Source organism: Monodon monoceros, unplaced genomic scaffold (assembly GCF_005190385.1).
Source record: "Monodon monoceros isolate NGI ecotype Baffin Bay Population unplaced genomic scaffold, NGI_Narwhal_1 Super_Scaffold_3, whole genome shotgun sequence".
Classification (NCBI taxonomy): domain Eukaryota; kingdom Metazoa; phylum Chordata; class Mammalia; order Artiodactyla; family Monodontidae; genus Monodon; species Monodon monoceros.
The window spans coordinates 24,422,753-24,442,116 of record NW_021703780.1 but is presented as its reverse complement, the minus strand read 5'-3'; the positions used below and the strand labels follow the sequence as shown (position 1 = coordinate 24,442,116).

General features: G+C 55.7%; 4 protein-coding genes across 13 annotated transcripts; 2 read left to right on the top strand and 2 right to left on the bottom strand.

Annotated features, from left to right (window-relative positions):
• Positions 1-34: 34 nt before the first annotated feature.
• Positions 35-3,580, top strand: AGER (advanced glycosylation end-product specific receptor). 3 transcript variants are annotated; one of them, XM_029242545.1, is made up of 10 exons: positions 35-733; positions 875-1,067; positions 1,244-1,308; positions 1,424-1,511; positions 1,607-1,789; positions 1,933-2,063; positions 2,473-2,614; positions 2,890-2,916; positions 3,033-3,159; positions 3,282-3,548. In XM_029242545.1, exons 1-10 carry the CDS (start codon positions 389-391, stop codon positions 3,379-3,381), a joined length of 1,401 nt encoding a protein of 466 aa, XP_029098378.1. In that variant the 5' UTR covers positions 35-388; the 3' UTR covers positions 3,382-3,548. The 3 variants fall into 3 exon arrangements, with proteins under 3 accessions (XP_029098378.1, XP_029098380.1, XP_029098377.1); XM_029242547.1 differs by having other exon boundaries at positions 374-733; positions 1,244-1,337; positions 1,408-1,511; positions 3,282-3,580; XM_029242544.1 differs by lacking the exon at positions 2,890-2,916 and having other exon boundaries at positions 374-733; positions 3,282-3,580.
• Positions 3,581-3,713: 133 nt separating this feature from the next.
• Positions 3,714-6,278, bottom strand: RNF5 (ring finger protein 5). The gene is made up of 6 exons (XM_029242552.1): positions 5,915-6,278; positions 4,962-4,980; positions 4,753-4,865; positions 4,589-4,643; positions 4,395-4,512; positions 3,714-4,288 (listed from the first exon to the last, which is right to left on the bottom strand). Exons 1-6 carry the CDS (start codon positions 6,052-6,054, stop codon positions 4,191-4,193), a joined length of 543 nt encoding a protein of 180 aa, XP_029098385.1. The 5' UTR covers positions 6,055-6,278; the 3' UTR covers positions 3,714-4,190.
• Positions 6,279-6,420: 142 nt separating this feature from the next.
• AGPAT1 (1-acylglycerol-3-phosphate O-acyltransferase 1) lies at positions 6,421-15,940 on the top strand. Of its 4 annotated transcripts, none has more exons than XM_029242345.1 (7): positions 6,421-6,565; positions 12,705-12,901; positions 13,129-13,262; positions 13,556-13,731; positions 13,887-13,982; positions 14,107-14,179; positions 14,695-15,940. In XM_029242345.1, exons 2-7 carry the CDS (start codon positions 12,714-12,716, stop codon positions 14,877-14,879), a joined length of 852 nt encoding a protein of 283 aa, XP_029098178.1. In that variant the 5' UTR covers positions 6,421-6,565; positions 12,705-12,713; the 3' UTR covers positions 14,880-15,940. The 4 variants fall into 4 exon arrangements, with proteins under 4 accessions (XP_029098178.1, XP_029098179.1, XP_029098180.1 ...); XM_029242346.1 differs by lacking the exon at positions 6,421-6,565 and adding an exon at positions 7,252-7,379; XM_029242347.1 differs by lacking the exon at positions 6,421-6,565 and adding an exon at positions 7,462-8,162.
• Positions 15,864-19,334, bottom strand: EGFL8 (EGF like domain multiple 8). 5 transcript variants are annotated; one of them, XM_029242342.1, is made up of 9 exons: positions 18,614-19,334; positions 17,966-18,094; positions 17,630-17,752; positions 17,410-17,522; positions 17,214-17,309; positions 16,938-17,108; positions 16,769-16,848; positions 16,538-16,691; positions 15,864-16,238 (listed from the first exon to the last, which is right to left on the bottom strand). In XM_029242342.1, exons 2-9 carry the CDS (start codon positions 18,064-18,066, stop codon positions 16,189-16,191), a joined length of 888 nt encoding a protein of 295 aa, XP_029098175.1. In that variant the 5' UTR covers positions 18,067-18,094; positions 18,614-19,334; the 3' UTR covers positions 15,864-16,188. The 5 variants fall into 5 exon arrangements, with proteins under 5 accessions (XP_029098175.1, XP_029098172.1, XP_029098173.1 ...); XM_029242341.1 differs by having other exon boundaries at positions 16,186-16,397; XM_029242339.1 differs by lacking the exon at positions 18,614-19,334 and having other exon boundaries at positions 15,872-16,238; positions 17,630-18,588.
• Between the last annotated feature and the right edge of the window lie 30 nt (positions 19,335-19,364).

Genomic DNA, 19,364 nt, shown 5'->3' with positions numbered 1-19,364 from the left:
CCAGGTTTCACCCCTGCCTCCTCTCCATGGGAAACAGCCAGACCTGAACCCTGTTGCTTAGCAACCTCGCCTAGTCGTCCAGTAGCCCTGGGTGGTCTGGTGCAATAGGCTGGGGGTCCTGAGGGGATGAAGAGACCCTAGGAGATGCACTCCCCACCCCCATGGATGTGGCTGTACCCAGAGGCTGGCAGTGCCCAGGGGTGGGGTGACAGCTGTTTCTCCCAGTACCTGAAGGACTCTTGTCTGAGAGAGGCATGAATTCCTAGCATTCCCTGTGACAGGACAAGACGGGGGAGATGGGGGCAGGGGAGAGGGTACAAGCCCCACCTAGGGTGGTGGCCACAGCAGCAAGGGGCAGACAGAGCCAGGAGCCTGGGAAGGAAGCAGGATGGCAGCAGGGGCAGCAGCTGGAGCCTGGGTGCTGGTCCTCAGTCTGTGGGGTGAGCCCTGCCCCCCCACCCCCACACCAATCCTCCTCACAGAAAGCACTCTGCCCCTGTCCCCGAAACTCCCCACAACTTTCCAGGAACCTGGGTACTGCTTTTCAATCTCCCTCATCCGCCCTGTTATAGTTTTATTAGCTCCCATCTCCCTTCCTGCCCCTCCATTGTGGTGCTGTCTCCCAGGGGCAGTAGTAGGGGATCAAAACATCACAGCCAGGATCGGGAAGCCACTGGTGCTGAACTGTAAGGGGGCCCCCAAGAAACCACCCCAGCAGCTGGAATGGAAACTGGTAAGTGGGGCTCCTGTCTCCCCACTTCCGGAGAGACCAATGACGATTCGCATCTCCTCCTCCCCACCTCCCTACCTCCCTACCTCATGAGCCCTTTCCCAAACGGCTTGCACTGTTGAGGCCCCTCTCCTCTGTCCCCAGAACACAGGCCGGACAGAAGCTTGGAAGGTCCTATCTCCCCAGGGAGGCCCCTGGGATAGCGTGGCTCGTGTCCTCCCCAACGGCTCCCTCCTCCTGCCGGCTGTTGGGATCCAGGATGAGGGGACTTTCCGGTGCCAGGCAATGAGCCGGAATGGAAAGGAGACCAAGTCCAACTACCGAGTCCGAGTCTATCGTAAGGGTTCCAGGGCCTTGTTCACAGCCCACCTCTCATCTAAGGAAAAGCCTTCTACCCCAGCCCTTGACTCCTGGGCCCTGGCATGTGAGAACTTGACTTCAGCTGCCCCCATTCCCACAGCTGGGGTGTATCTTCAAAGCTGCAGCCTCTGATTGGAATTTTCCCTCCTTCAGAGATTCCTGGGAAGCCAGAAATTGTTGATCCTGCCTCTGAACTCATGGCTGGTGTCCCCAGTAAGGTAGAAGAAAAGGCGAGATGTGGAAAGGGGTCCTGAGAATGGGAGGGGAGTGTAGCTGTGTGTATGTGTATGCATTCTCTTATTTTCAAAGACGATGAGGTCACTTTTTCCCCAGGTGGGAACATGTGTGTCCAAGGGGGGCTACCCTGCAGGGACTCTTAGCTGGCACTTGGATGGGAAAACCCTGATACCTGATGGCAAAGGTGAGTCCCAGCGTCTTCCCTCCTAGCTGCCTTCTTTCCGATCGCTCTCCCATACCCACCCTGGAATGTCTTGCCTTGTCCTCCCCCCACCATAGGAGTGTCTGTGAAGGAAGAGACCAAGAGACACCCTGAGACAGGGCTTTTCACACTCCGTTCGGAGCTGATGGTGACCCCAGCCCGGGGAGGAGCTCCCCACCCCACCTTCTCCTGTAGCTTCAGCCCTGGCCTTCCCCGGCGCCGAGCCCTGCACACGGCCCCCATCCAGCTCAGGGTCTGGGGTGAGCACAGAACTGGGGAGGGCCCCAACTTGGGTGAGCACCTGTGGGAAGGTGTGGCCCTCAGGAAGGAGAGGGTTAAGCCCATGGCCACTGGGACCACAGACAGGTGCAACTCTCAACCTCATGCCCCTGCCCACCCCCAGAGCCTGTGCCACAGGAGGAAGTCCTGTTGGTGGTGGAGCCAGAAGGTGGAGCAGTAGCTCCTGGTGGTACCGTGACCTTGACCTGTGAAGCCCCTGCCCAGCCCCCTCCTCAAATCCACTGGATCAAGGATGTGAGTGACCTGGAGAGGGGGCTGGCAGGTAGCGAGATACGTCATTGGCAACTAGGAGGGCAGGGGGTTCATGGAGAGCGAGGCAGGCGAGGAGGTACAAGGGTATCTGATGATGTGGAGGCAAAGACAGCAGTATGGGATGTGTTGGCAGGGGTTTTAAGAGTCTCCTGTTGGGGCTTCCTTGGTGGCGCAGTGGTTGTTGAGAGTCCGCCTGCCGATGCAGGGCACACGGGTTTGTGCCCCGGTCCGGGAAGATCCCACATGCCGCGGAGCGGCTGGGCCCGTGAGCCATGGCCGCTGAGCCTGCGCGTCCGGACGGAGCCTGTGCTCCGCAACGGGAGAGGCCGCAGCGGTGAGAGGCCCGCGTACCGCAAAAAAAAAAAGTCTCCTGTCCCCTTTTCCCCACCAGGGCATGCCCCTGCCCCTTCCCACCAGCTCCGTGCTGCTCCTCCCTGAGGTAGGGCCTGAGGACCAGGGAACCTACAGTTGTGTGGCCACCCATCCCAGCCATGGGCCCCAGGAGAGCCATGCTGTCAGCGTCAGCATCATCGGTGAGGAGACCTCTCTCCAAATCCCAGGGACCCTGGGGGCGGCTGAGAGACAGTGCAGGTTCCAATTCCCTACCCTATGCTAACACTGTCCCCGAGAGCCACCCCACGCTTCCCTCAGTGCAGCCACACCCAGGCCTTCTCTGCCCCACACAACCCAAGAGAAGAGCCCAGCCTGTCCCCTCTCCCCTCTAAACTGAAGAAAGGGAAAGGCTCCGCCGGGGCTCCCACTAGCCTTCTCCCAAACTGAAGCCTTCCCTTCTGACTTTGTTTTCCAGAAACAGGCGAGGAGGGGCCAACTGCAGGTGAGGGGTTGGATAAAGTCAGAGAGAAGCAGACAGACCTCAGCATGACTGAGGGGATGGGCAACAAGAAAGGAACTGTGAGGGCTGTGCCCTCAGTTCTCCTCGTCTCCCTACAGGCTCTGTGGAAGGGCCGGAGCTGGGAACTCTAGCCCTGGCCCTGGGGATCCTGGGAGGCCTGGGGACAGCCGCCCTGCTCATTGGGGTCATCATGTGGCAAAGGCGGCAACGCAGAGGAGAGGAGAGGTGAGTGGAGGAAGCCAGACACCTCCGACTAAGGGCTTCCAGGCAGCAAGGAGGGGTGCGGGGGGAGAAATGACGGAGTGCTGGGAACCATGTGCAGAATTCTCCCCAATCCTCCTCCCCAGGAAGGTCCCAGAAAACCAGGAGGAGGAAGAGGAGCGGCGCACGGAGCTGAATCAGCCCGAGGGGCCTGAGGCAGCAGAAAGCAGCGCAGGAGGGCCTTGAGAAGCCCACAGCCAGACCCCATCCATCAGCTCCCTTTTTTTTTCCCACCCTCTTTTCTGGCCCCAGACCAGTTCTCCCCTGTATAATCTCTACCCCACCTCCCCAAACTTTCTTCCACAACCAGAGCCTCTCACAAAAAGTGATGAGTAAACACCTGACACATTTGCTCTTGTGTATGTGTGATGCCCTCACCCCCTGCACCCTTGAGAGCCCTGAAGGAGAGGGTCTCACCCCCATGCTTCACCACACCACACCGACATCTACTGAAGTTGGAGAGAAATGCTCCTGTCTTGGAAGGAAGGAGGGATGGACGAAGGTGGGCAGAGTTCCCATGAATACATCTCAACTTGTTTATTGAATTTGTAATAAAGGAGGTAGTGAGGGGAAGGAAGCACTTACGAGTCAGGACCCACATTAGACACCGGGGAGAGAAAAATTAAATTAAATCAACAAGGGGAATATGGGGGAGAGTCAGAGGGAGCCTTGCCCACCTTTCAACATCAAATCAAGAAATGGGGGGGAAAGCAAAGGATCAGGAGAGAGGGGAGACAGACCTTGTCTTCAGTCCATCCTCCTCTCCCAGAGCTGGGAGTTACGATGCTACTGAGCGAGCAGTTCAGAGCAAAGGTTCTCCCATTCCATGCACAGGTGTCACTCCTCCCCACACCCTCCTGGAAAGTGGCCAGGGTTGCCCTTAGCCAACAAAAATGGAGGGCTTACAGGGGAGGGTCCGGGAGTAAGGAAGGGTCAGCAGGGACCCCCAATACTGATTTTCCTCTGGCTGGAGGTGGGCAGGAAGGAGACACAGCTCAAATACTGAGCAGCCAGAAAAAGAAGAAGACGGCGAGAAACAGGAAGAGGGAGTCCTGCCAGCTGGAGGCCGGGTGACCCTGTCCTAGATCCACACCTGTGGAAGAGAGGAAAGCTGTGGAAGAAATATCCACTCGTAGGCTGGAAGCGGGGCTGAGGAGATTCAGACGGCTCGCTGGTAGTAGCTGAGGGAAGGCTCTTACCTGTACCCCGACGGAATGGCTCGTGGGTATTGAAGACGGTGGTGAAAAAGCCAAAGGGAAAAGCTCCAACACCAAATGAGAAGTGAAAGCCCCCAGTATCGCCAAATGGCTGGAATCCCTAGGGAGACAAAGAAAGTCAGTGGGGAACGGGGCAAGTCTCTGGCAAGGAAGAAATACAATCAGACAAGACTCACCCCTCTGCTCTCTGGAGCGGGTCGCTGGCCCTGGGGGCGGGGTGGGGTTTTCAATCTGAGGAAGAGGAGAGGGCCTATCAGCAGGAAGTAGTCCCTCCTCTTCCACACCCCACTCCCCAAGCAGAACCTTCCACCTTCCCTCAGCATCACCTCCCCTCTCTCACCTGGGATCCCGGGGCTTCTGGCTCCCTCGCCCGTAAAGGGGGACAACCTTTTCTCTGCTGATCCCAGCTTTACACACTGGGCACTCTTGCCGCTCTGGCCGTGCCTCCAGCCACTGGGGGAAAAAAATGTAGTGGTTTCCAGTACACAGAAGGGTCTTCCAGCTCCTCAGACCTCCCCATCTCCCTCTTCATCTCCTCTGCGTACGCACCTGATGGAGACAGGGCCAACTGGAAGGGGAACGAGAAAGGTCAAACCAGTTACACAAAAGAGAGACACAGACCCAACCTCAGGGTCCCATCTTTCCCCCTCTTACCAGGTGTTACCTGCTGTTTCTTTTCATATTTTCCACAACCCCTACCATACTAGCCAACTTGGCCTTGCTGCTTCTCTGATCTTCCAACACCTAAAGCTACATCCATCCTCAACATGCTCAACCCTCTCCTCTCTTCTCTCCCCCAGCAAACACACACACACACACAAATCCTCACCCCTTCCTTCTCTGCCTTTCGACTTAATTTCCAGTCCTGTTCAACCACCCATTTCCAGGTCTCCTCTTTCAGCCCCAGCCCTACCCTTGCCCCCATCACTCCCAGACCAAACCCCCTTTACCAGCACCTTCTCCCGCTACTCCTTTTCCTCTCTCCTATGCCCAACAAAGTCCCTGTTTCCACAACTCCTTAACCTTTGGGGGATGCCCCTCCACAGTGCCCTTGTCCCCAAGTTTCCCATACCACCCCTTGCCATATCTCACCTGCATGTGATCCCACCTTCCCCAGATGTCCCCCTACTCAACTGATGCGTGCCTCCCCTAACCTTTGAGTCTAATCCGATCCCACCTGTACAGCTAAGACCCCTCCCTTCCCTGGGGTAAGGTGGCTCGCGTCTCGCCTGCACAGATGTGCAGAGCCCCACTTCCTCTTAACGCACCTCTTAACACAACTAGGTTGGCTCCTAGTTGCTATGACTTTCCACAGTTCTCCTCCGTACAGACGTGACCCTCTCGCCCACACATACCCCAAAACACGTAAGAACCCCCCTCAAGCCTCACCTATGAGAATGTGCCCTCCGATTATTTGTATGACTGTATGGTCCCCCCCGCCCCCAGCCTCCCCAGTATAAATCTGAGCCCCACTCCTTTTCGCACCCCTCTCAGATTCTCACCAGTACAGGTGGCCACACACACTGACCACAGCTTCCCGAGCAGTCTCCAGACATATATTACATTCGAAGGTCGCGCCCGCCCCGCCCCGCTCGCGGTTTGGCCCTTCGGGGCCCCCGTCCTCCTCCTCCGCTGCTGCCATGGCCGGTACTGTTTTGCCCCCCGCGTGTCCCTTAATCCCCCGAAACACACATACAGACGCCGCAACAAACGAGAAACCGCCTCCTGCCCACGATCTTTTGGCAGGCTTCAAGGTTTTCTAATCACTATTGGTCTCAGTGCCTGCCAATCATACAGAATCGAAAGAAAGGACTGGTCCAAAGGGCGGGGGAGGAAAGAGGTTTACACGGTCCCGCCCTTGCACAATGACTATTGGCTAAAACAGTCACGGTCAGTTTGCAATGCCATGGGATTGGTAAATATTCCATACGTCCTGTCGCCCCGGCCAGGGAGGGCTTTATTCGTCTGAGTAGTTGCCAGTCATAACCAAAGGCCAGAAGCAATTGGCTCAAGACTACTTAGACCTCGCCCACTACAAGCCCCTGTCTTTCTTTTAGTTCCTCTTTCAGAGAACGTCCGGATTCCTTTGGACTTTGGAGCGTATAGCTCCAAAGCAACTAATTGGCTAGAACTCGACGGAAAATGGAGGCCAGGTAAAGCGCGCGTGCGCAGTAGGAGGAGGGAAGGGGTGGGCCAATCCCATGAGAGTTGAGCTTTCTCTGGTCCCACCCCTTCACCGCTATATTGTCGCCATGGTGACTGCTCTACAATTGGCGGGATTTGGGGTTCAAAAGCCTTGTCTTGGCCTCATCCGGGTCCTCCGACTGCGGTCTCTCTCGACTGATTGGGCCGTTTTTTTCGCCCCTGATTGGCCGAGGTCGGAAAAGACGGCGAAGAGCTCGGAAAAGAGGACAAATGCTAGGGTCGCAGGGTTCAAAATGGCTCCGGCTTCCTTCGGTGACGTAAAGAGCAGAACTTGGGTCCGCCCCTCCCTCTTAGTGAAGAAGGGAGCAGAACTGGGGTTAGCCCGACGTTTGGATGGTGCGAGCATCGATCTGCGGCGCTGGTGTTAACCCATCTCCCTCGACTGGACGACTCAGCCCGCCCCTCTTTAGGTGATTTACAGAGCAGAAATAAAGTAAAGGCCCATCCCCTTTTTAATGTGACACAGAGTAGAACAGAGTTGCCCTAGACACCGTTTTAAACCTTAAAGAGCCGAAAAGGTCTAGCTCCACCCCTTTGTGAGTGGGTGAAGCGGCAAGATCCACCCCCTTTTAGGCGACCCGCGGCGGAAAGGGGTTAGGCCCGCCCCTTCCTTCTTGTACTGTGCCCCGCAGAACTGGGGTCTTCCTCCTGGGCTGGACCCTTGGGACTTGGGCAAGCTGCTTCAGAGTTTGGGCCTTTCGTACGAGTTTGGGCCTTTTCTACAGTCAGTGGCCCTCACTGTGGCTCAAGGAGCAGAACTAGGTAACAGTCCTCCCATTACCAGTGTTCTTTACATCTTGTTCCTCAGGGCGTGTAAACTCTTTCAGGGCAAAGGTATCTAGTGGGGGTGGAGGCCAGACACAAGCTGAGGGTTCTTCAACAACATCCTGATAAAAGGTCCCACGTGACTCAGTGAGGAACGGTGAGAAGTTAGGAGCTGCCTACGGCAGGGGAGGTTAGTGTTCGGGAAGCGTGTAGAGGTTTAGGGAAAAACCCTATTGAGAGGCAGAAGTGGAGACCGAAGGGAGGAGTGATGGAATGATCCTGATAAGGGGATGGTGGGAGTATGGGGCAGAGGGCAGCAGGGGCTGGAGAGAGAGCTAGGTACATACTACAAAATTAAGGAGGCATGCTTATACCAGAGGAATCAGCATTCTTCCTCACTTATTTTTTCAAGAAAGCAACCCTAATGCCCAGTTTCCACTGGAAGAAGAGTACATTTTTTCTACGTTGAGGAGAGGGGTAGTCTCAGCTTGGGTGAGTAAGGAGACCGATAAGAAGGAAGGAACTAGAAAAGGTACTGAGGTTAAAGTACATCACAGAAGGAAACGGGCAGGGAGAGGGCCTGAGAGTGTCCCTTCTCTCCAAAGACCAGGAAGGGGTGGGGGTGGGAGGAGGTCAGTGGAGGAGGGAGCTGGACTGCTGGGAGATAGTGGCAGGGACAAAGGGCAGAAACCAGACAAGAGGGCTGGAGCGTGAGGTGGAGTGAGATGGAGTCCTGGAGAGAAAAAGAAGAGAGGTGAAGAACTCAGAGCTTGGCATATAGTAGGTGCTTGATAAATATTTGGACTTGAATGGGGGGACAGGAAGAGGGAGATGGAAAAGGGTTGGAGTTGGAGGGAATAAGCAGCAGATGTGGGAGTTAAGGAGAAAAAAAGAAACAAGTTGACAATAAGAGGAGAGCTGATGGAGAATGAGAAGGAACGGGCCAAGGAAGGAATACAGCACCAAGGGACACGCAAGCCATGTGTGCTGAAAGGAAGTTGGAGAAAAGAAGGTGCAGCTGGAGCCAGAAAAGGCCAGAGAGACCGAGACGGAGCCCAGCTGAGCTCTCGTAGGGTGGAGCTAGCAAGAGGAGACTGAAAGATGTGGGGAGGAGATGCCTGGGTCCCCGGGAGGCGATTGGCAAAACAGGGCGCCCATCACCGCCCCCTACTTCCTGGCCAGCCCCGGAAACCAGCGGGCGTGGGGAGGGGTGGCGGGGGATAGCGGCAGCAGCAGCCCCAGCCCTCAGAGAGACAGCAGGAAGGGAGGGAGGGAGGGAGGGAGCTGGGGGGACAACCCCCCACCATTCCTACCGCTATGGGCCCTGCCTCCCACTCTCACCTCCCCTCCATCGGCCGGGGCTAGGACACCCCCAAATCCTGTCGCCCCCTTGGCACCGACACCCCGACTGAGGCAGAGACACAGCCACCCGCCACCACCGCTGCCGCAGCCTGGCTGGGGAGGGGGCCAGCCCCCCAGGCCCCCCACCCCACTGAGGTGGGGGCAGGAAAGGGATGGGAGGAGGAGGGAGGAGGAGGCTAAAAGGGATGTGGAGGAGGGGATGGGGAAAGATTGGGTCTGGGAGGGTGGGCTGGGGAGAGGCTTGGTGGGAAAAGGATACAGGCCGACTTGGGAGAGGGTTGCTGGGGAAAGGAGAGGGGGCCTGAGAGGGAGGAAGGATGGAAGAGACACGAGGGAGGAGAGGTGGAGACCTTGTGAACTTGAGATGGGGGTGTGGACAGGGAATCTTGGAGAGGAAAGCCCCAACACCTTCCCCAGTTCCTTTTCTTGCCCTTTGGCCCCACGTGACCCTTGCGGGGTAGTGGCAGGCAGAAGGCAGTTTAGTGCCCTCCTTTCCCCAGCAGAATTTGCTTCCTAGGGATGCCCTGAGACACCTGTTTCTCTCAAGGCACAGGACCTCTTGTTTCTCAGTGGCCTTCCATGCTGTGTTCGACCCTTACTGACATACAGATGCCTTGTGGGGGACCATGTTTTCTACATTGAGTGGGTGTGCCTTTGATGTGTTTTATGGCTTGTGTGTGGCTAGTTTGTCCTGTGCTCTCCATGGGTTGTGGAGAAATGATGTGTTATCTTCCATCAGAATTGCCTGTTCTCATATCTTACGTCCGTGTCGCATGTCCAGTCTTGACGTGTTCACGTGTGTGTGTTCTCACCTGTTGCATCTGTTATGTGGTTTCATGTTTCTCGCACATCTTATGTTTACTTTAGCATGTAGAGATCATACCTTATTTTGTTTGGGCTCACAGGTTATGTGCATAGTCCCACCATATGCAGTCGTCTTCGTGTGTGGGATCTCGTGGCTTAGCTACTAGCGCACACTCATATTGTGATCGGATTGGCCTGTTTATTGCATGTGTTTTCCCAGTCCCAATTCACACCGCACACATGTGTGCGCCTTCACATAATGTACTGATGTGACACGTCCACAGCTCGTGTGCTTCTGGTTACATATACTATTTATTTCATAATTTTATTGCCAATATATTTTGTGAGCTGTATGCTCATTAACTCACTTGGCACTCCATTGTGCTTATAAATCCTCGGACATCCCTGCTCTGGAGAGAGTCACTTAATGTCACATATTAGAGGAAAAGGTAACTGGGCCTCCATGTCCCTAAAGAACCATCCCCATACGCCTTACCTTGCTGATCCCGCTGGCCTGTGTCTCTTCATACACGTTACATCCGGTGCCTGTGAACAGTCCGTGTCCATGGAGCTCAATGCATAGCACAGCGTCAGCTCTGCCATGTACATTATCTGTCCCCCGCTCTCTGCACTGTTGGCATGTATTTGATGACAGCAGCATCTTTCCCCTGTGGCATGTTAATCCCCTTTCTGTATGTTTCTCTTGTGTGCAAGATTGTATGTGCCATCTTGTCTAGATTGCTGTCACTCTGCCTTCACTGTGACCCTGTATTGTGTATTTTTATCCAGAGTAGGTTACTGTTAGGCCTGGTGTGTTCATTGCTTTCTTGGTGGCTTTTCTTTTCATAGTTAATAGTCCTCAAGAGGGTAGCTATCTGATTGGTGTTCAGAACTGTTGTCTCGTTAATTATGGCTACGTGGGTATGTACACAGCTTTATAATCTGTTCAGCAAATGTTTATTGAGCATCTTCTCTGCTTCCTTCTGTCCTGGGCATTGGGAATAAGAAAATCTCTGTCCTCAAGCTGCTTACACGTTAGGGAGGGAAACAAAGATAACCTCAAGTGGTTACACCCTGTCTAGTGTCAAGATGAGTGGTTCTCAAACTTATGTGCACATCAGACTCACCTGGATGGCTTGTTTAAAATAGTGTACAGATGCATGGGCCCAACGGCCTAAATTTCTGATTCAGTAATCTGGGGTGAGGTCCAAGGATTTATTTTTCTGCACTTGGAGAATCAGTGATCAAGGTAAAAGTGTAATGAAAACACAGGCCTGGAGGGGGTTCAGGAAGACCTCCAAAAAGTGACACTGAACTGTATAAGGCAAGTGAAGAGGCAGAAGAACATTCCAGTCAAAGGGAACAGCGTGTTCATGGCACAGAAGGGTGAAAGATAACGGTGTGTCTGAGGAACTGAAGGAAGTCAGTTTGACTAGAGCGAAAAGGCTTTTGTAGGGATGTGGCCAGAGGTGTAAGCAGAAATCAACTTGTCAAGAAGGGCCTTTGGGCAAGAGAGATACTCAAATTTGTGCCACAGAAACATCTGTGGTTGCCATGTGGAAGATGGATTGAAGGGGAAGAGTTAGGAGCCTGTTGCAAATAGTCCAGGGGAGAAGCGCTTGTTCCAACTTGCGGGGGCAGTAGGATGAAGCAACTCAGAAAGCCTATTGTCCTAGAGCTGGCAGAGTCCCATTTCCTCTATCACCTGTTACCTTCACCCTTGGCAATGGACTTACCTTGGAGCACAGCCCTTCTGTAACTGGAAGCGCGTGCCTTTGGCCTTGATACAAGTGACAGATATTTGCCTGAACACCATTTGTGTGAATTGTGACCCTGCCCCAAACCGTGAGGCAGAGTGGAGGAAGGAGGAAGAGCCTCTTCCTCCTGAAGTCTTTCCTCCCCCAGGGCAGGCGGTGTAATGACCCTTTTACTCTCTGCCCTCCTTTTTTTGCTTGGTGAAGCCTTACACACTGCATGTCTGACCACATTGCCTGCAGTGTTGCTGGGAGGGAGGGAAGTGGGTGGTGGGATTTGTTTGCCTGTTTGTGGAAGCAGGATTAATAGATATAGGTACGTCCATGGGTTTATCTGGGAACAGGGAGCCTGCCTGGGTGGAGAGGGGTTTTACTGGGTATGAATTTACCATCCTTTATTGGTCATGGGTGTGATTGTGAGTTTGCGTATGTGTGTGAACAGGTCAGTCTTTGTATGGCTGTGTGTGTCTGAGTTTACGTTAGTGACAAGAGCCTTTATTCTTGCCAGTCAGCCCCTGGAGAATGTCTGTGTTTTGTCATTTCCACTGTATCTGCTGCGTGCTATGTGTGCATTTGTGTGTATATATACAGGCAGCAGCGTAACCAAGTGGTTAGGAGCACAAGCTGCTTAGCTTTAAGCTAGGAAGTGCCTCTTAGGAGTCACATCACCTCAGGTAAGTTTTTTAACCTTTCTGGGTCTGTCTCCTTTAAAACGTAAATCGGGTGTTTCATATTTAAGGACTTAACATAGTATATAGACCAGCCCTGTCCAACAGAACTATAATGCAAGCCACATATGTAATTTTTAATTTTCTGGTAGCTACATAAAAAAGGTAAAAGTAGCAGGGTGAAATTAATTTTAGTGTATTGAACCCAGTATGTCCAAAAGGTTATAATTTCACAATGTGATCAATATAAAAGATTATTAATGGGATAGTTTACATTCTGTTTTTCCTTCAAAGTCTTTGAAATCTGCTGTGTATTTTATATCTCTAAGCACCCCTCAATGCAGACTAGGCCACATTTCACGTGCTCAGTTGCCATATGTGGCTGGTGGCTACCATATTGGACAGCAGAGGGATAGACCGTTATAAGATCCTTACCAGCTACAAGCGTTAGCTCTTATTAATGTCCTGTTGTTGTCTTGTGTCTGTGAGTTGTGGATGTCCATATCTTGTGTCTCATGTCTGAATGTATCTGGATCCTTCAGGGAGAGGGGTGGGAGAGCAGTCCTGAGCTCCCATCCCCACCACCCCCATCCTAGAGAGGCTTTCTGGACAGGTTTTAACGGGAGCCCTGGCCCCCAGAGACCCCCCAGACCCTGCCTTCTGCACCTTGCCCACCCCGTCCCCAATCCAGGAACCAGGCCCACTGGTTCTGTCCTTCGCCCCGTCCCCTGCAGGTGACCAGAATGGAGCTGTGGCCAGGGGTGTGGCCTCTACTGCTGCTGCTCTCCCTGCTGCTGCCCACTCTGTGGTTCTGCAGCCCCAGTGCCAAGTACTTCTTCAAGATGGCCTTCTACAATGGCTGGATCCTCTTCCTGGCTGTGCTCGCCATCCCTGTGTGTGCCGTGCGAGGACGCAACGTCGAGAACATGAAGTGAGGGGCAAGGGGTTTTGGGTGATGAGGGAACCTTAGGGTCAGAAGCAAGCAGGGGCTGGGGAGGGCACTGAGTGTGTAGGAGACACTGAGCGAGCCCAGGGACAAGGAAGCGGAGAAGACTGCAAAGATGCCCAGGAAGACAGGGGCCGGGGAGGGGGGCTGGGGCCTGCAGGTTGACGTCAGCAGGTCCCGCGGGAACCCCTTGCCTTGTGGAACCTCCACAGGATCTTGCGTCTGATGCTGCTCCACATCAAATACCTGTACGGGATCCGAGTGGAGGTACGAGGGGCTCACCACTTCCCTCCTTCACAGCCCTACGTTGTTGTCTCCAACCACCAGAGCTCCCTCGACCTGCTTGGTGAGCAGCCTCCCCTAGCCACGCCCATCCTCCTGCAGCCCTCCCTGGGATCCCCTCCCCCTAGAGGTCCTCAACCCTCCCTCGTCTGGGGCGTTGCCCCCTTGCTCCCCCTGCAGGCCTCTGCCTGGGGTAGAGCTGCCCTCATAAGCAAGATAATACACCTTTAGTCACCTTTTCTTACTTTCTGGGGCTTCCCCCACCCCTCACCCCCAGGTCTGCCTCTTCCTTTAGCTCTAGTCCCTGGGTGATGACCTGGGTGAGGTATCCTCACCCCACCCCCACCTCTGCCCTAGGGATGATGGAGGTACTGCCAGGCCGCTGTGTGCCCATTGCCAAGCGCGAGCTACTGTGGGCCGGCTCTGCCGGGCTGGCCTGCTGGCTGGCGGGAGTCATCTTCATTGACCGGAAGCGCACTGGGGATGCCATCAGTGTCATGTCTGAGGTCGCCCAGACCCTGCTCACACAGGATGTGAGTCACCCTGGGGAAATGGGGGTTATGGAGTAGAATAGTTGTAAATAAACTGATATGCAGGGCCACCAGGCCTCACAAGTCCCATTACAGCATCACAGCCATTTTCTGATCCCTCCATATGTGTGTCTTCCTTGACTCTCTTTCTTTCCCAGGTACGGGTCTGGGTTTTTCCTGAGGGCACGAGAAACCACAATGGCTCCATGCTGCCCTTCAAACGTGGCGCCTTCCACCTCGCAGTGCAGGCCCAGGTGATTACTCCTTCCCGTCTACTGCTGCCCCTCAAGCCCCCACCATCCCTTCCTCTCTTGGCAGAGGCTGGTCCTGGGGACCTCAGAAGGGAGCCGTGGGCTGATCGCTTTTCCTCTCCCTCAGGTTCCCATTGTTCCCATAGTCATGTCCTCCTATCAAGACTTCTACTGCAAGAAGGAGCGCCGCTTCACTTCAGGTGAGGGCTCTGTGCAGATCTGGGGTTCGGGGGTGGCCAGAAGGGCCATGGGAGAGGCTAGAGGGACATCCCCGTGGGGCAGGAGCTTCAGTCAGCGTCAGCACTGAGATGTCCACAGGATTATCTAATGTGACCCCACATCAGCCAATAATTATTTATTAAGCACCCCCTATACCCTGCTAGATGGGTAACACTTGGACCCTCCAAGAGAGGCCATTACTGTCTAGCCGGAAAGATAAAGCCTGTGTGCACAGTTACAGCATTCGGCGGCGAACACTAAACCCAGACAGTGGGGCCGGCAGGGTGCTGAGGTGCCTGGACTGGGGCTGGGGAAGGCTTTGCGAGGGAGGGCCTCAGAGAACAGGTGGCAGCTGGTAAGCTGAGGGGGAGTTGTCCACGGCAGAGAACTGAAAGGTTGAGCAGGGGACTAAGTATCAGGAGAGCTCGGAAGCCAGGCGCCACCTGTGGGCAGAGTCCCGGTACACAGGCCATGATGGTGCTCACCCCCCTCCCAGGGCGATGTCAGGTACGGGTGCTGCCCCCAGTGCCCACAGAAGGGCTGACACCAGATGACGTCCCAGCTCTGGCCGACACAGTCCGACACTCCATGCTCACCGTTTTCCGGGAAATCTCCACTGATGGCAGGGGTGGTGGTGACTATCTGAAGAAGCCTGGAGGGGTGGGCGAGGCCCAGCTCTGAGCTCCCTTCCCATCTACCCCCACCCCCCACCTCCGTCTCCACACCTACCAGCCCAGTGGGCCCGAAGCTGGGCCAAGCCCTGTTCCTCATTTCCCCTCTCCCCACCTGTTCTCTTCTTTGGAATCTTCAACTTCTGAAGTGAATGTGGTTACAGAACCGCTCCCTGCCCCCTTCCCAGCACCGCCCCCCAACAGACTCTTGCCTAGGTGCGGCCTCCACTCTGAACCCCACCTTCCGTGCCATCCTGTCTGTGGGACAGTCGCCTCCCCCTCATCTTCAGTGGTTCAGCCTACACAAGGGTAGGAACACTCCATTCTGTCCCCAGTGGACCCTCTTCCTTTGTGGTCTTCTCTACCTCTCCACCCCACATTGGCCAGTGGATTCATCCATTCTGTGGAACAATTTCTCACTCCCATGTCCACGGATTCAGTGGACTCATCCATTTGTGAGGACGACTCCTCACGCTGTGGCTGGAAGCTGATGCCTGGAATACTTCTCCCAGGCTCATCCTGGAAACATTCCTCAGCACCTTCTCCCTCCTTCCCGTGGAGCCTCCTGTCAGTGGGGGATGGACTCTGTCACTCAGAGGTCTCATCCCTGCCCTTGTCCAAGTGCCCAGGGTTGAGCACACTCTTGGACGCCACATTTCTGCTTCCCCTCATGCCCTGGCTATAGTTGTTCAGTGGTCCTGGCCCCACCAAGCCCCCTGCAGCCCTGCTGCGCCATTCTAACCAGACACAAGGGGAAGAGGCGGACATCAGGTGCCGCGCGCACTTCACCCTGGGGAGCTGGGGAAAGGAACTGAGCCCTGGCTGGAGGGGATGGGAGGGCTTTGCATTTATTTCTCTTTCTTCTGAGGCTTCCCCTCTCTGAGCCAGTTTTCATTTCCTCCCTGCGGCATTAGCCACTCCCTGCCTCCCACCCCAGACCTGTGCTCACAACCACAGAGGTGGGCTGGGAGCAAAAGGAGAGGGTGGGACCCAGTTTTGCGTGGTTGATTTTTATTAATTATCTGGATAACAGCAAGAAACCGAGAATAAAGATTGAGAGAGATCTGGGCACTTTCTGGCTGCGTTTGTTAAGGAGTTAAACAAGCAGTTCTCCTCCAGGCCTCTGCCCCAGCCGGGGACTCAGGGGCAGGCCAAGACAACCCGCCTTCCTCCTTTCTTCAGCTTTCCAAAGTTTCCATTGTTCATTGCTCCTTAGTGGCAGATAGCCTTATCTGCAGCTCCCCAGCCGGCCAATCCCAGAGGATTAGTGGGTCCAGTTTCTGTATAAATTAGTGGGGCAGGGGCTCTGCGGGGGCTCCTTAGCTCCGCCGATTGAGGCCTGGGCCCAGGCTGTTGTCCTCGCAGGAGCCTGGTTAATGACAAGGAGACAGGCAGACACATTGACTGTGGACTTCTTGGACGCCTGGAGTGGGCCCTGGACACTGAAGGATTGACAGTCTCGCTCACCAATAAGTGGAACCACCAAGTTGGAGACAGACCAGGAGAAGGGGTGGTAAAGTGCGGGAATCTGGGGAAGGTATGGGGTGAGTGAGTGGAGGAGAAGAGATTTTGGACAAGAGAAAACTGAGTTGGGAAAAGGTGTCTGGAAGAGCTGGGGGCAGCTGTTGGGAGATGCTGGTCCCCACAGAGAGGGGCATGGGGACTCACAGGCACCTAGCCTCTCCTCCAGCAGCAGAACCTGGTCACTGAGAGACTCAATCCTGTCGCCTCGGCCCCACAGCTCTGCCACCTGTTCGGGCTGCAGCTCTTCTGGGGGCATGGGCAGCACCGCTCGGACCCAGGCTCCAGCCTGACTCGCCCACTACAAAGGAAGAGACACCTCAGGGTGTTGGGGGTGGGGTCTGCCACCCAGACTTGGCCCCAGGCATCTCCACTCACCTGCTCCAGCCGCTCCAGGCGCCCTCGAAGCTCCCGAATCTCCCGCCTCAGGGTACGCTCATCGTGTCCAGCCTCCCGAACTGGGACAAAGGAGCGAGCCGAGCGTGACGCTGCCCTGGCCCCGCCTCTGGCCCGGCCCTCCGCGTGCCCCACGCACCCACCCACTCACCGGCCACGCTGAGCATGCTGGCACTGGTTGGGGGCTCTGGGGCCCCTTCTCCGCAAGTGCGCCCGTCCGGGCCCAGCACCAGGCCCTGGGGGCAGCCACAGGTGAAGCTGCCTGCTGTATTGAGGCATCCGTGCGAGCAAAGAGTGACGCCAGCCCTGCATTCATCCACGTCTAGTTACCGGAAAGAGGAGGGGGCTGAGGGGGGCGGGGCGGAGGGGGCACCACAGCGGGTAGGGAGGTTCTGGCGCCACCCCGAGGGAGGGCGAGGCAACTCACCCACGTGACAGTGCTTCCCACCCCAGCCCGGGGCGCACTCGCACTGGTCTGGCCGGACGCAGACGCCTCCGTTCTGGCAGGGCTTGGCGCAGATGGCTGCGGGCGCAGGAAGCGGGGTTCAGAACCGAGCGGAAGGCCTGGCTCTCCAGCCCGGCCGGGCGCACCTCCCCCGAGGCCTGGGAAGACCCAGCCTCACCTTCATCACAGGTGAGCGCCCCGGGATGCCGCTTTTTCCAGCCCTGGCAGCACACGGCGTGGGTCTGCTGCACCTCCCTCCTTACCTCCCGCCAAGCCACATGGTACGTGGTCCTGGAACACAGCGCCGGGCTCTGGACATTGGCATATGGGTCCTGATCCCGGTTCTGGGGGTTCGTTCCTCTTGAGAGACCCCAGAGCCCAGGCTCCCCACCCCTCACCTGTAGGTGCTGCAGACACGCCTTCCAGAGCACAGAGTCAAGTAGGGCTTATATACGGGTTGGCTGTAGGACTCGTTGTAACGGAGTGGGACCACCAGCGTCTGCTTGGAGCAGACCCCCTGACTGCACCCATGCGGGGGAAAGTGAGAGGCATTGAGTGGGCCAGGCCCTGGGGAGCCAGGAGCCCCACTTCCCTTCAGGCTCCACTGAGGCCCCACCCTCCCTAAAAATGACAGCCTCCCCCCCATTCTGAACTTTGTTTTGCCACCTGTGAAACCCCAGCCCCAGCAGGTTTCATGAAGACCTCACCCCTGGCCCTGCCCCCTCTGTTATCACCTCTCTTTGAGGGATCCACCCTTGGCCCCCTCGCCTGTCATCAGTAGCAGGAGGAATGAGAGTCCGCCTAAGACAGTGCACAGCTCAGCCCTGGACCCCATGTTTCTCCTTGACTTCAGACTCTGACAGCTGCAGGCAAGAAGAGGTTAATGGAGGCCCTTCCTCTCTCCTGTTAACTTCTCCAGTTCCAACCCTTCCAAGAGCAGTCTGCTGGTGCCCTTTAAGTGGGGCAGGACATTCATTTGCACGCTTGCACTAGCCACCAGGATTGTCTACACCCGCAGGTACATTTAACTAACACTCCCCTTCCTTTAGCACATCATGGTCCATGCAGCACCATACAAGCTCACAGCCCGACACACTCCCTCCACCTCCCCTCGTGACCCTCCTGTCTCTGACGTGCCCTCTTCCATCCTAATCCTCCTACCTTCAGAATATCAGATCTGCACCATTACACCCCTTTACACCTTGTACACACCCACACACCTGGAGACCCCACCTTAAACACATTCCTGCTACCCTCGCGCACCCACACCACCACATACACCCTGGATCCACTCCCCTCACTCAGACAACACACCCAACTCACACCCAACTCTAAGACTCTGAGTGACCCCCAGTCTTTCCCCATTGACGTTCTCTCCCCACCTGTCTTTCCCCCTCTCCTGGAGACTTCAGGCCACCAGCCTCAGAAGCAGCAGCTCAGACTGGTGGGCGGGCTGCGCGGGCTGCAAAGGAGAGGAGGGGCGGGCCAGACAGAGCCCTCCCATTCCTGCCCCCTCCCACAAGCCTCCTCCACAGCTGGAGCTTGGTCAGTTCAGTGGGGTCCAGATCCCACTCCCTTCACCCCCCCAGCCAAGCAAAGGGCCCCTCAGAAGTCTCTTCTCAACCCTATGAGGCCCCTTATTTTTGGAACTCCCCCAAATCAGCAGAGACTACTAGCTTTAAACACCAGCAGCACCCCTGGCCCTTGCCCTCCATCCTTCAACCCAACACAGACTAGGGAACAACTGAGGGGCAGGAAAAGTCAGAGCTGGCAGACAACAAAGTGGGGTCAAGTCATGGGAGAAAAGGCAAGAGCAGATGAGAAAAGAAAGAAGGGTGCGGTGGGGACTGCCCAGGGCGGTAAAGGGAAAATTGCCCCCATTTCTTGATGACATTTGTTAGGGCCTGGTGGGGGGTATGCAAAGTTGAGTCAGCCACCGACCCCCATGCCAGAGCAGACAGGGCCTTATTGTCTCCACCAAGATTCCTTCTTTCAGGAAGAGGAGGCTCATTGTCCAGCCCCTCACCCAGCTCTGGCCTACAAAGGTCAAAAAGGGGCACAACAAATGCCTACCCTGACCCTTAGCCCCCTCGTCTAGCCTGGGGGCTGGCTGGCGCATTCCACCCATGAGGC

Excerpts from the sequence above, each read along its gene's own strand:
- AGER (XM_029242547.1), top strand. The coding sequence starts at position 389 with ATGGCAGCAGGGGCAGCAGCTGGAGCCTGGGTGCTGGTCCTCAGTCTG. Across the intron at positions 1,338-1,407 it reads AAGGCGAGATGTGGAAAGGG|GTCACTTTTTCCCCAGGTGG; the intron begins GTCCTGAGAATG and ends AAAGACGATGAG. Across the intron at positions 1,512-1,606 it reads CCTGATACCTGATGGCAAAG|GAGTGTCTGTGAAGGAAGAG; the intron begins GTGAGTCCCAGC and ends CCCCCACCATAG.
- RNF5 (XM_029242552.1), bottom strand. The coding sequence starts at position 6,054 with ATGGCAGCAGCGGAGGAGGAGGACGGGGGCCCCGAAGGGCCAAACCGC. Across the intron at positions 4,644-4,752 it reads CAGAAGCCCCGGGATCCCAG|ATTGAAAACCCCACCCCGCC; the intron begins GTGAGAGAGGGG and ends CCTCTTCCTCAG. Across the intron at positions 4,289-4,394 it reads GCCATTCCGTCGGGGTACAG|GTGTGGATCTAGGACAGGGT; the intron begins GTAAGAGCCTTC and ends TCTCTTCCACAG.
- AGPAT1 (XM_029242345.1), top strand. The coding sequence starts at position 12,714 with ATGGAGCTGTGGCCAGGGGTGTGGCCTCTACTGCTGCTGCTCTCCCTG. Across the intron at positions 12,902-13,128 it reads CGCAACGTCGAGAACATGAA|GATCTTGCGTCTGATGCTGC; the intron begins GTGAGGGGCAAG and ends GAACCTCCACAG. Across the intron at positions 14,180-14,694 it reads GGAGCGCCGCTTCACTTCAG|GGCGATGTCAGGTACGGGTG; the intron begins GTGAGGGCTCTG and ends CCCCCCTCCCAG.
- EGFL8 (XM_029242338.1), bottom strand. The coding sequence starts at position 17,877 with ATGGGGGGGAGGCTGTCATTTTTAGGGAGGGTGGGGCCTCAGTGGAGC. Across the intron at positions 17,310-17,409 it reads GGCGCTCACCTGTGATGAAG|CCATCTGCGCCAAGCCCTGC; the intron begins GTGAGGCTGGGT and ends CTGCGCCCGCAG. Across the intron at positions 16,849-16,937 it reads CAGCATGCTCAGCGTGGCCG|TTCGGGAGGCTGGACACGAT; the intron begins GTGAGTGGGTGG and ends CCTTTGTCCCAG.